The sequence below is a fragment of the Oncorhynchus masou genome, chromosome 22 (assembly GCF_036934945.1).
Source record: "Oncorhynchus masou masou isolate Uvic2021 chromosome 22, UVic_Omas_1.1, whole genome shotgun sequence".
NCBI classification, from domain to species: domain Eukaryota; kingdom Metazoa; phylum Chordata; class Actinopteri; order Salmoniformes; family Salmonidae; genus Oncorhynchus; species Oncorhynchus masou.
Window position 1 is genome coordinate 19,066,469 of NC_088233.1, and position 13,734 is coordinate 19,080,202.

The following is a 13,734-nucleotide window of genomic DNA, read 5'->3' on the forward strand; positions in this document are numbered from 1 at the left end:
ACACATACATACATATATATTATACATATATATTATATATATACATATACAGTGGGGCAAACAAGTATTTAGTCAGCCACCAATTGTGCAAGTTCTCCCACTTAAAAAGATGGGAGGCCTGTAATTTTCATCATAGGTACACTTCAACTATGACAGACAAAATGAGGGAAAAAAATCCATACATACATATATATATATTATACATACATACATACAATGCTACGTTTATACGTTTTAGTTCCTTTATCAGACACTTATATACAGAGCGATTTCCATGAGCAATTAACCTGTGAAACATCCACTTGAACGCCCCTCGAACTGGTAATTACTAGTGGGAAACTAGTCTATAGTCCCTGAGCTCCGACTTCGCCCACATGCTGACCTCTCCACTTTAGGAAATTACCTCTAACAGCATATTCGGCAGTTAAACAAAACATTCTTAATATTATTTTGTTCACAAGCATGATGGCTGCACGTTTAGTTCATGGTAGACCGACACAGCTTGTTGGCCATTAGCCAATCGGATTTCTTCAACGAGTTCAATGCACATGAATGCATTCAATTGGTAATTACCTATTCCACTTGGTTGTGAACAACAGCGTAGGTATCCGGATGTCGGGTAGCTTAGCAACGGATATGTTTGCAGAGTTCAGTCTAGCCCTGGTCATTTGATTCTCACCACGGCGAGACTAAGGGAAGATTGGAAAATGTACAATGCTGAATTACTTTCGGACCGCATTGCTGCGGCTAGTTTGGAGAGGAGGCGTAATCGAGAGATACAACGTCAAGATAGGATTTTCAATGCTAAAGTTAGAACGATTGGGGTAAGTTTCTGTCTTCTCCAGCAATTGGCGTTTAGTTTTTGTATGGTCATATGAGTGTAGAATTTGGTCAACAAAAAATGTAATGTCTTATTTGCAGGTAGGCAAGTTGGGAACAATTTATAATTTACAACTGCGACCTGGCCAAGATAATGCAAAGCAGTTCGACACATAACAACACAGAGTTTCACATGGAGTAAAACAAACACAGTCAATAATACAGTAGAAAAATAAATGAGGTGAGATAAGGGAGGTAAAGGCAATACATAGGCAATGGTGGCAAAGTAAATACAATATAGCAATTTAAAACACTGGAATGGTAGATTTGACAGATGTGTGCAAAGTAGAAATACTGGGGTGCAAATCAAATCAATTTATATAGCCCTTCGTACATCAGCTGATATCTCAAAGTGCTGTACAGAAACCCAGCCTAAAACCCCAAACAGCAAGCAATGCAGGTGTAGAAGCACGGTGGCTAGGAAAAACTCTCTAGAAAGGCCATAACCTAGGAAGAAACCTAGAGAGGAACCAGGCTATGTGTGGTGGCCAGTCCTCTTCTGGCTGTGCCGGGTGGAGATTATAACAGAACATGGCCAAGATGTTCAAATGTTCATAAATGACCAGCATGGTCAAATAATAATAATCACAGGCAGAACAGTTGAAACTAGAGCAGCAACACGGCCAGGTGGACTGGGGACAGCAAGGAGTCATCATGTCAGGTAGTCCTGAGGCATGGTCCTAGGGCTTCAGGTCCTCCAAGAGAGTAAAAGAGAGAATTAGAGAGAGCACACTTAAATTTACACAGGATACCGAATAGGACAGGAGAAGTACTCCAGATTTAACAAACTGACCCTAGCCCCCCGACACAAACTACTGCAGCATAAATACTGGAGGCTGAGACAGGAGGGGTCAGGAGACACTGTGGCCCCATCCGAGGACACCCCCGGACAGGGCCAAACAGGAAGGATATAACCCCACCCACTTTGCCAAAGCACAGCCCCACACCACTGGAGAGGTAAAGGAGCTAAATAAATACAGTAGGGGAAGAGGAAGTTGTTTGGGCTATTTATAGTAGGGCTATGTACAGGTGCTGTGAGCTGCTTAAAGCTAGTGAGGGAGATAAGTGTTTCCAATTTCAGAGATTTTTGTAGTTCGTTCCAGTCATTGGCAGCAGAGAACTGGAAGGAGAGGCAGCCAAAAGAGGAATTGGCTTTGTGGGGGTGACAAGTGAGATATACCTACTGGAACGCGTGCTACGGGTGGGTGCAGCTATGGTGACCAGCAAGAAGCGATAAGGCTGGACTTTACCTAGCAGGGTCTTGTAGATGACCTGGAGCCAGTGGGTTTGGCGACGAGTATGAAGCGAGGGCCAGTCAACGAGAGCGTACAGGTTGCAGTGGTGGGTAGTATATGGGGTTTTGGTGACAAAACGGATGGCACTGTGATAGACTGCATCCAATTTGTTGACTAAGGTGTTGGAGGCTATTTTGTAAATGACATTGTCGAGGATCGGTAAGAAGATCAGTTTTACGAGGGTATGTTTGGCAGCATTGGTGAAGGATGCTTTGTTGCGAAATAAGAAGCCAATTCTAGATTTAACTTTGGATTGGAGATGTTTTCTGTGAGCCTGGAAGGAGAGTTTACAGTCTAATCAGACACCAAGGTATTTGTAGTTGTCCACATATTCTAAGTCAGAACCGTCCAGAGTAGTGATGCTGGACGGACGGGCGGGCAGGTGCAGGCAGGGATCGGTTGAAGAGCATGCATTTAGTTTCACTTGTATTTAAGAGCAGTTGAAGGCCACGGAAGGAGAGTTGTATGGCATTGAAGCTTGTCTGGAGGGTTGTTAACACAGTGTCCAAAGAAGGGCCAGAGGTATACAGAATGGTGTCGTCTGCGTAGAGGTGGATCAGAGAGTCACCAGCAGCAAGAGCGACATCATTGATGTATACAGAGAAGAGAGTTGGCCCAAGAATTGAACCCTGTGGCACCCCCATAGAGACTGCCAGAGGCCCGGACAACAGGCCCTCAGATTTGACACACTGAACTCTATCAGAGAAGTAGTTGGTGAACCAGGCGAGGCAATCATTTGAGAAACCAAGGCTGTTGAGGACAGAGTCGAAAGCCTTGGCCAGGTCAATGAATATGGCTGCACAGTATTGTTTCTTATCGATGGCGGTTAGGACCTTGAGCGTGGCTGAGGTGCACCCATGACCAGCTCTGAAACCGGATTGCATAGCGGAGAAGGTACGGTGGGATTTGAAATGGTCGGTGATCTGTTTGGTAACTTGGCTTTCGAAGACCTTAGAAAGGCTGGGTAGGATAGATATAGATCTGTAGTAGTTTGCGTCAAGGGTGCCCCCCCCTTTGAAGAGGGGGATGACCGCAGCTGCTTTCCAATCTTTGTCCATGTGCATGTAATTGTGATGGACACTGTAGGAGAGAGGAATAACATTGTGGAAGAGAAAGTGAGTAAGCACCTTAAATATGTTTAGAACTACAAATGAACTTCTGTCGATTCTTTTTTTTTTTTTTAAATGTCACAATTCCAACCCTCTTATCTGGGCTTGGGACCGGCAAAAGTGACCCAAAAGAGACAGACGGAGTTACTTAGTGTTTTTTTTGTTTTGTTTTTTACATTTACATCCCGCCCTGAATGTAAGCCAGGGTGGAATCAGCCAGCGGCGGCTTCCCACATGCGCGATTCATTTGCAGTCTGGATGCTGTGGGGTGAACATCTCCTGCTCTGACTGCAACTGGGAGGGACTGCTGCGTGAGAACTGGGCCGCCTGTGAGTGCTTTGGGACGGCGTTAGGACCCACGGCAGCATCCGCTGCTCATTGAGAACGATACGTGCTTTCACGTCAGAGTCTCGAAGTCTCCAATAACACCAGGGAAAGTCGCTAGATTTGTCGCTAGTCGCTTAAAAAAAATTGTCGCTAGAGGGGTGTGCATACTCGCTAAATATAGCGACAAAGTCACTAAGTTGGAAACACTGCTCTATATCAGTTGTTCCTGTTGTTCACACACGTATCTGCCCTCTCATTGGCTAGAATGGCACCACCTGATCCTCCCGACTGAGGACAGCGATCCATTTTTGAAGACTTATTTTCATTGTTACAGCAACCACTTGAGTATCTGGTCAATATAATGGATAATCTGTATTGCAACTGTAACCGGCTGTGACATCACAACACTCACGTTAATTCAGTTGTGAAGACATGTTTGTCACACTTTTGTTCCTCACAGATAGATAAAGAGGCTCTTGATTCCCAAGTGAATGAAAGAAAGAAAAAAGAACAGGCAGAGGCAGAGTCACTTAAAGCATATGGTAAGTGCAATAAAATACAGAATGGGAGTCCTGACAGCTCTATATAAGCTTCCATACATACAGTAAGCTTCAATGCAACTAAGGTTTTATTGATGTTAGCTGTTAGCTAGTGTCATATGTCTCTGGAATGCATGCCCTCTAGCTGCAGATGCAGTGCGCAACGACAAGGCCGCTTGTCTACTTGATCAATGCCAACTTAAGGATGAGCGTCTGCTGCAGGGAGCCATAGAGGACTTCCGATTGAACTTCCAGCCGCGGTGGAGTCGACGAGAGTATGACTTGAGCAACCCAGACAAAATTAGAGGTCAGGAGGAGATCCAGATGCTGCCGGGGCTGGTGGGTGAGGACCCAGACAGCCAGGGGAGGCTAAAGAAGCAGCAGGAGCAGCTCAGAGAGTGGTCCTTCCAGCAGCAGCATGAGTTGGCCACAGCGCGACACCAGCAGAGACAGGAAGGTAGGCTACAACCTGCCCTGATGCTAGACACTGATACACTCACTGCCTCCTCTCAAAACAATCTCTGTCCCTGCCTCACCCTTGCAGAGCAGCAGTATGACCAGGACAGAGTGGACCTGGACAATAAAGCTCTCCAGCTCCAAACAATTGAGGAGGAGAGGAGGAGAACCGTAGCCCTTGCTACAAAGAATTTCAATTTGACAAAGGTGAGTCATATTTTACCTGGTGCTTAACCAGGTGTGGTTGTCACACTGGCAAAGGTAAGTTATTAGGATTGATAGTACTATCTGGCACTGAATCTAACCATGTGTGGTGTGATTCCTGTGATTTGTATATGGGGGAACAGAATGTAATTCTGTCAACATGTCAACTGTGAGATATTTTGTCTGTCTGTTCCCAGGCAGCAGAGAATGCAGAGAAGCGGTGGAAGGAGTGGAAGCAGCAGGAGGAGGACAACAGGACAGACATCCTGAACCAGCTGCAGGGGGAGCTGCTGAGTGAGAGCCAGGAGCAGGGCATCAGTGTGCTGGGTCTGCCCCGCCTCAGTCCCGACAGCTGCAAGGGTCTCGCAGACGAGCAGCTGCAGCACATCATCAACTGCCAGCAGCAACAGATAGATGAGAAGAGGGTACATCTACATTGTTTACCTTGAGCAGAGATGTTTTCATTGCAGTATGTTGCACTCTCTATCTTCTGAAAGAGGACCAAAAGCGAGAGTAGATCGCAACACCCATAAATAGTGTTAACCTTCTCTTCGTGTTTGGTTGTGCAGAGAATTCAGGCGGAGCAGCAGCAGGAGGAGCTCCAGCAGGACCGGTTCCGTGTGGCCTCGGCTCGAACCGCCCTACTAATGGAGAGACAGCAGGCCCGCATCAAGAAGCAGCTCCGTCGCACCCAGGATAACACCAATGCACAGCTGGCTGAGGCCCACCATGAACAGTAAGACACTTTCCATATGTTAAGGTTTAGACACATGGACGCAGCTGTATACCTTTCGCTTTGTTTGATGTTGTACTGTTGGGCTTCATTACCATACAGCATTATTGTTTGTCACATTTCTTTTGAAAATATTTTCTTTAACACTTCTGTGCTCAGAAATAATTCAATTGTGCAGAAGAAACTGATCAACAAGATTAGCACAGTTAATGGACACACAAATGATCAACGAGGAGCTCAATTCAATCCATTTTGCGGAAGATCTGCGTTATCGTTCGATTGAAATTCAAAGACAATGTTCCCTAGTTCAGAGACTGCATTAGCGTTAAAATGTAAAGGTAATTTGCGATTGAGCAGACATATGCAATATTTACCGTGATATTCCGCGATACGGATTGAATCCAGCCCAAGAGTGTTGACCTGCCCATAGCCTTGCATAGACGACATATCAAATGCCTACAGTTTTGTTCTTGATATCAGTTCTAGACCAATGCATTCTTCTCTTTTCAGGACAAAGTATTTGGAGAAGGTGTACACTAACATCCCAGATGACAGTTACTTCTCCCAGTTCAACACCAGCAGTCGATAAAGGATGACAGGGCCTTACTTACTATGCCATGCCACTATTATGGAGAAATGTTTCTTGTATTAAAAAGTAAAAATGTAGATAAATGATTTGTAAACGAACAAATCTGAAGTTTTGCTTCCCTTAATTCAAAACTATTTCACAACTAAAAAAATACAATCAAAAAAGTCTTCATAGAAAAGTGTCTATGAATAAGGCATTGGCTACTGTTCTGCATGCATTTGTCACAACGTGTCCGTATAATTAATAAAATCTGTACAAAACAAATGCACATGTTCTCCATTTAAAATCACATTACCAGCATAAAATGCTATTAAAAGACTAGCTGGTCAGTTAATTCGGTGTAAGCTTTTTCTCACTGTGCTCTATTACCATGTAGTATCTCCTTGAATTCACAATTACAGTGCAAATACAATTCTCTGCAACTGAAATAATAATGATCAAATGCCTTTGTGTAAAAAAACAGCTTCCTTCATGACTCCTTGACTAGTAAACTCAACTTCTGTCAGGGGCCTCCATTTTGTAGGAGGTGACAGCAGTGTGGTCTCCTGATTGATTTCTTACAGGAGTGTTATACACACCCTATCCACGTGAGGGCAATATGAACTTGTTCTCTTTTTCCTTCTCAACCCTAATTTGCCAAACTGTCTACAGCATCGTAGGCAAAGAAAAATACCAAAAATGATGTTTCAATAACACCTACATCCTTTCCCTTGTCTGAATTTTGAACATTTCCAAATATCATTCCCTTCCTATGGGGCACAAGCAACAGGCTCACAGACTGGGGTGATCCCACTGTCACAGTTAGTGTCCGAATGACCACTCCTCTGCTCCAGCAGGACTCTATTGTGAGTTCTCTGAGACAAACTTGTCCCATTTTCTCTGCCACAAATCCAATGCTTTCTCCTTCAGTTGTGGCGACAGAGAGCTGTACCTGGAACATAAAAAAATTGAAAGTCAGAATCCTTACCCTACCATACAATGGCATAAACGGTTGCAAGTAGCTAAGCTAGTCCAGGTTATTCCACCAATATTGTACGGTGCCTGGACCTGCTAACTTGGCCTCACCTGATGGAGTTCATGGCCAGTTCCTTGAGAGTTCCTATGTGAGAGTTCATTCCACCTAAACCCACAAACGCCTCGTAAAAATCATGGGAGAGGCCAGAAGCTCCAAACATGGCAGGGTCGTCTGAACTGATCACCAGGGGATGGCCCTCTGACATCAGAACAGCAGCTGGGTGATTCCGCAGGTCTGAGACCAGTTTCAGTACCTGGAGAAAATGTTTAAATTATTATATTTTACCTTTAACTCTGCAAGTCCAGTTAAGAACAAATTCTTGTTTACATTGACTGCCTACCCTGACCAAACCCTAACTAGGACGACGCTGGGCCAATTGTGCGCCGCCCTATGGGACTCCCAATCACTGCCAGTTGTGATACAGCCTGGAATTGAGCCAGGGTCTGTAGTGATGCCTCTAGCACTGAGATGCAGTGCCTTAGACCTCTGCACCACTTGGGAGCCCCAAATGAAGAGTTTCAATGAAGATACAATCTACCTCGATCTGTGGATGGGCAGCCGTCTTAATCATTCATCAACATGTGAGTGTGGTGACAGCGATAATGCCCTACCTGGTTGGAGATGGGGCACACCTCTACAGCCACCCCTTTCCTCCTAGAGAGGGCCTTGGCCACGGGGTGGCGCAGCAGGGCAAAGCCATGGCCGATGCGAGACGTGTTGAACAGTAAAGCATCCAGTAGGTTCCCATCCACATCAGTGCCCCCTTCATCTGCAAATGACAGTCAATCAATGATGCCATCAATGTAGATTGTAGTAAACTCTTATCTGTACTATACAAACTTCATTCTCAACAACACAAAATAGGGAGTATTGGCTATAAAGTCTCATTCCATCAAAGTTAGTTCTATCTGGGCCCCTAACCAGGGCCAGATTAAGAAATCATAGGCTCATTCCATGATTATAGACTAAATATGAACACTTCAGATAAGGTGGAAGGGTTCATGTGCTCACCAGTCTCTCCTGCATGGAAGAAGAATGGAAGGTTGACTCCTCTCTCGCCTGGCAGAGACAAGGCCTCCTTGAAGTACCAGAGGGGTCTTCCACTATCTTCCCGACCCACCTAGTACCAGACGAGAACATCAGACATGTCAACATCACCCTGCACAGCCTATACCTATTTTTTAATAAACCTATCTAGTAATACATAAATCAAGTCCATATCAACTTTAGGTAATTTCCTGAGAGAAATTAGAAAGTTTTAAGGAGTCTTGTGACTAAGGATCTACCTACTAGGTCAAATCCAGCCATGATCTCTGGAAAGACTTTCTGTAGGTTCATAGCCTCCTCCACTGCCTTCCATGCCATTGACGCATTCAGCTGCCTTAGACAAACAGATTCCCAAAGTACATTAAATCTCAACATTAATATAACGTGTTTTGTTTTTTCTCATTCTTCTTTTAATTCTGTATAGTTTTTAAATAAACTAATCCTTGTAAAACTGTTAGAGGGCCCATGATTCTAATTTAATCTTTACACTGATCATGTGCATCTCCTGCATAGTCACCTGTGCACAGTGAAGATGACACGAGCTCCCAGGAAGTCTGGGTGCTCTGACACAAACTGCCTGGTCACGTCCTGATAGGTCTTGAGGCCCCAGGCACTGTCATGTGTGCTCCCATCCAGCTCGTATGTCTGTGTATCATTAACAAACATGTAAGAATTATACAACCTCTTATGTATAGACAATACATCCTGGTTACACCTTGAAAATGACTGATCAACTCAAAACTATTGTGTATGGAATAATCTTAACAACTTAATCACACAACTGAACTCACATCACACGGTTGGAACAAACAAGTATCTGTATGTGTTGTTTACCTCTGGAAGCAAAGCCCTCAGCTCCAGATACATGATACTATCCATGTAGAACTGCCTCAGGCCCTCATAGTAATAGTCCTTGAACACAGGAGCGTAGGTGACTAGTCCCCAAGCCGAAGTGAACGCCTGCTCAAACCTTTTCCAAACGACATCTTGGCTGGGATAGGCAGCCTCTGGGTCCTCAGTGAAAAGTGTGAGGTTGCGGATGAGGCTGCACAGGTTGTTGGAGAGTGCATACAATTTGAAAGAGATGAGTCAAATAGAAAATCAAATGTTGTCTGTATTCCCCCAGGGAGATACTTGTGTGATGTATGACCATGACATATAAATTACATAATATATAATGAAATGTATTGGCATACACGTGTCATTTGACATAGTGAATGACATACATTGCCTCCGGAAAGTATTCAGACCCCTTCACTTTTTCCACATTTTGTTACTACAGCCTTATTCTACAGACTTACTCTAAAATTGATTTTTTTTAAATCCTCAGTAATCTACACACAATACCCCATCATAACCAAGTGAAAACAGATTTGTTGAATTTTTTGCACAAATTATTAAAAATAGAAAACAGAAATACCTTATTTACATAAGTATTCAGACCCTTTGCAATGAGACTCGAAATTTAACTCAGGTGCATCCTGTTTTCATTGATCATCCTTGATATGTTTCTACAACTTGACTGGAGTCCACCTGTGGTAAACTTAATTGGTTTGACATGATTTTAAAAGGCACACAACTGTCTATATAAGGTCCCACAGTTGACAGTGCATGTCAGAGTGAAAACCAAGTCATGAGGTCGAAGGAATTGTCTGTAGAATGCCGAGAAGGGATTGTATCGAGGAATCTGAGGAAGGGTACATTTCTGCAGCATTGAAGGCCCCAAGAAAACAGTGGCCTCCATCATTCTTAAATGGGAGAAGTTTGGAACCACCAAGACTCTTCCTAGAGCTGGCCGCCCGGCCAAACTGAGTAATCGGGGTAGAAGGGCCTTGATCAGGGAGGTCACTCTAACAGAGCTCTAGAGTTCCTCTGTGGAGATGGGATAACCTTCCAGAAGGACAACCATCTCTGCAGCACTCCACCAATCAGGCCTTTATGCTACAGTGGCCAGACGGAGGCCACTCCTCAGTAAAAGGCACATGACAGCCCGCTTGGAGTTTGCCAAAAGGCACCTAATGATTCTCAGACCATGAGAAACAAGATTCTCTGGTCTGATGAAACCAATATTAAACTCTTTGGCCTGAATTCAAAGTGTCACGTCTGGAGAAAATCTGGCACCTACCTACGGTGAAGCATGGTGGTGGCAGCATCATCCTGTGGGGATGTTTTTCAGCGGCAGGGACTTGGAGACTTGTCGGGATCGAGGGAAAGATGAACGGAGCAAAGTACAGAGATCCTTGAAGAAAACAGGACTTCAGACTGGGGTTCACCTTCCAACAGGACAACAACCCTAAGCACACAGCCAAGACAAAGCAGCAGTGGCTTCAGGACAAGTGAATGTCTCTCTGAATGTCCTTGAGTGGCCAGAGCCCGGACTTGAACCCGATCTAACATCTTTGGAGACCTGAAAACAGCTGTGCAGCAACACTTCCATCCAACCTGACAGAGCTTGAGAGGATCTGCAGAGAATAATGGGAGAAACTCCCCAAGTAAAGGTGTGCCAAGCTTGCAGCGTCATCCCCAAGAAGACTCAAGGCTGTAATCGCTGCCAAAGGTGCTTTAACAAAGTACTGAGTAAAGGGTCTGAATAATTATGTACATTTAATATTTATTTTATTTGTATAAATTAGCAACAACAACAAAACGTAACCTGTTTTTGCTTTGTCATTATGGGGTATTGTGTGTGAAAAAAAAACATTTTAGAATAAGGCTGTAATGTAACAAGATGTGGAAAAAGTCAAGGGGTCTGAATACTTTCCGAATGCACTGTATACAATGACATATGTTCCTACTACCTACCTATTGTCAAGGTCAGTGGTATTGCCTGTTTTGGCCCTCAGGGTCTCCAGCAGCATCCAAGAAGAGCACTGAGGTTTTGGTTTGGGCTGACCAGAGGAGAAGAGTAATCGAACTGACTGTTCCTCTGTAATGCACATGTAGCAATGTGGCCGGTATGTCACATTCCTTACCAGCCACTCCACTCCCACCATGGAGAAGTCATGGACATGAAGTGCTGCTCCTAAAACAGATCAGAGGAGGAGATGTTGGTAACCTGTGTGACACAGGAGGTTGGTGGCACCTTTATTGAGCATAATAGGCTTGTGGTAATGACTGGAGCGGAATCATTATATATGTGCCATATTTGCTTACAAGTATCCTATCAGTTTTCCTATCCTATCAGGGTTCATTTGGGATCCGGTGTACCTTTGGGCATCCTCTGCAGTAGGCTGTAGATGAGGCTGCGCTGGATGAGTGGCTTTGCCTTGAAGAAGTGCAAGGCAGGAGGGAAGTCCGAGCTCTTCATCTCCTGCTCCTTCAGTTTGTGCAGCTGTGCACTGAGCCGCAGCTCTGCCTCTGTCAGCAGCAGTCTGCCCCCTGTCTGCCGGGAGGCCTCCTGGTGCATCAGAGACTCTCTGAGCCTAGGGTCAGGGCTGCACCAGCACAGGGTCAACCAGCACAGCAGGACTGACACCATAGCCACCTGGTGGCTCTCTGGGCAGTGCAACATGGGGAAGGTGTGGCTAATCAATGTTGGTCAACACTGAATAGATAGGCTTGAAGGAGAAAGAAACGTGATAAGACAAACTCATCTAGTGGGAAAATAAATTCAACAGAGCTTGGTGTTTAGTGTTTATTTTACTAGGCAAGTCAGTTAAGAACAAATTCTTATTTTCAATGACGGCCTAGGAACAGTGGGTTAACTGCCTGTTCAGGGGCAGAACGACAGATTTGTACCTTGTCAGCTCGGGGATTCGAACTTGCCACCTTTCGGTTACTGGCCCAACCACTAGGCTACCCTGCCTCCCCACTTCCTCATTATTACTTTCTTATGCTTGCTTCCTCAGAAATGTAGTTTCTCTTGAAACAAACAAAAAATATCAAGTTCAGACAATACCTTAAGAGGTCTATTTCCCATAAGAGATATTTCCCATATTTTCTATGAATATGATTTAATATGTATATTTAGAGGATAGGATCTTCAGGATGTCATACTGACAGGTTGCATTTAGATCTGAATTTGATACATAAATGCACAATTAATTTATTTGATATAGTTTTGACCGCAGTATTTATCTGTAAGTAGGCTAGTTTAATGCACCATGGTGGACGTGGACAAAGAGAGTAGCACCACCACCAGCTGTCGGTGTCAACAAACCCGCTTTGTGATTCACGGATTATGTAGTTTACTTGCTGTGAATACGTTTGATGCCTAATAGTGTTTTTGTTAGTTTACAGTTATGATCAAGATATTTAAACGAATACAGACTTTTTATAAACCTGACATATTGCCTGCTTCAGCCGGTCGCCTATTATGTTGTTCAGTTTAAAGGGCTACGCGAACGTTTGACGCGTTGGCGATTTCAATGTATCTACAATGTAACAACAATGTAACAACAATGTATCTAACAATGTAACATTTGGTAAACATTAATGTGGTGTGGTGTGCCTCAAGCCTGCAATTCTAAAGTGTAACAAAGTAACAGCTGCACGTTCACACTAAACGCTGGATACATTGATAATAGCATACATGTTTTGCCTGTGTTATGAACATTAATTGTTATTAGAACGAGTATCTCACCACTGAACAAACCTGTCCGTGAAAGTGAAGTGATGAATGGGTACTCCTATACTGCTCTATACTATAACAACAACTGTTACAACAACAACAAAAAACAGTTTTGTAGCTTGAAAGTGTAATGCCGCGTTCATGTATTAATCGGAAATAGGAAACTCGAAAATGTCCGACTTGCTAACAAAATGTACGCAGGACCAGTTAGCAAGTCTGACATTTCCGAGTATTACGTGAACGCAGCATTACTCTTACTCACTTCCTAAAACAGTGGTACACGTCATATCCCCCAGTGGTTTACTTGGGATGGAAGAAGTGCAGGACCTGTTCTCCAAATCGATCCATTAGACTATGTTCACCGAATTCACAAGTGACATTATGCTATAGAGACTTCTGATTATTCGCTGTTAACGGTTTGTATACATTTTCCATTACTTTTAACCATATTTTCATTACTATTTTTTATTGCCTACTTGAAAGTAAGCCTTATTGACACTGGAAAGCTGCTGTGTCTGATCCCATGTAGACCTACCGCCTCCTGCCGTTGTGCCCTTGATCAGGGCATTTAGCCCCCCACATAGAACCGCACTTTTAGTCACATGTTGTCAACCCTCCACCTGGAGACCTCCTGGGTGTGCAGGCATGGCGTTTTCAACCAAATACTTTTGTCTTTATACAATTATTCCCTCATTCAATAAATCAGAGTTCAAATGTCGCAATTACATGGCTGCTGTTTAATAGAGGGGAATCGCATCTTTCCAACGGGTCCAGATTTATTCAGACTTTACAGTGCCGATGGAAAGGCAACAACGAAATGAATGCTTAGTTAGCTATAGTTAACGAGCGAGCTACCTGCTACAAATTATGTTTAGAATTGGTGATGTAGTTTGTCTGTTATTATTTTATACCTGCTGCTGAAATATCACGTTCTCTCCTCGGGCAACGGCCCACTCGCACTGGCGCACACA

At 44.0% G+C, this 13,734-nt stretch overlaps 2 protein-coding genes across 2 annotated transcripts; one reads left to right on the plus strand and one right to left on the minus strand.

Annotated features, from left to right (window-relative positions):
• The first annotated feature begins 619 nt into the window (after positions 1-619).
• Positions 620-6,225, plus strand: ribc2 (RIB43A domain with coiled-coils 2). The gene is made up of 7 exons (XM_064929542.1): positions 620-824; positions 4,071-4,152; positions 4,295-4,606; positions 4,694-4,812; positions 5,007-5,234; positions 5,379-5,545; positions 6,053-6,225. The coding sequence occupies exons 1-7, from the start codon at positions 708-710 to the stop codon at positions 6,129-6,131; spliced, it is 1,104 nt and encodes a 367-aa protein (XP_064785614.1). The 5' UTR covers positions 620-707; the 3' UTR covers positions 6,132-6,225.
• A 10-nt stretch (positions 6,226-6,235) lies between these two features.
• Positions 6,236-12,932, minus strand: ada2a (adenosine deaminase 2a). Its single transcript, XM_064929541.1, has 10 exons — positions 12,776-12,932; positions 11,401-11,750; positions 10,996-11,215; positions 9,028-9,238; positions 8,711-8,838; positions 8,437-8,527; positions 8,158-8,266; positions 7,758-7,915; positions 7,197-7,399; positions 6,236-7,062 (listed from the first exon to the last, which is right to left on the minus strand). The coding sequence occupies exons 2-10, from the start codon at positions 11,702-11,704 to the stop codon at positions 6,972-6,974; spliced, it is 1,515 nt and encodes a 504-aa protein (XP_064785613.1). The 5' UTR covers positions 11,705-11,750; positions 12,776-12,932; the 3' UTR covers positions 6,236-6,971.
• Between the last annotated feature and the right edge of the window lie 802 nt (positions 12,933-13,734).

Coding starts and splice junctions, on each gene's coding strand:
- ribc2 (XM_064929542.1), top strand. CDS start 708: ATGTACAATGCTGAATTACTTTCGGACCGCATTGCTGCGGCTAGTTTG. Junction 4,607..4,693: donor ACACCAGCAGAGACAGGAAG/GTAGGCTACAAC, acceptor TCACCCTTGCAG/AGCAGCAGTATGACCAGGAC. Junction 5,235..5,378: donor AACAGATAGATGAGAAGAGG/GTACATCTACAT, acceptor TTGGTTGTGCAG/AGAATTCAGGCGGAGCAGCA.
- ada2a (XM_064929541.1), bottom strand. CDS start 11,704: ATGTTGCACTGCCCAGAGAGCCACCAGGTGGCTATGGTGTCAGTCCTG. Junction 8,839..9,027: donor TGAGGGCTTTGCTTCCAGAG/GTAAACAACACA, acceptor AATGATACACAG/ACATACGAGCTGGATGGGAG. Junction 8,528..8,710: donor GTCATCTTCACTGTGCACAG/GTGACTATGCAG, acceptor TGTTTGTCTAAG/GCAGCTGAATGCGTCAATGG.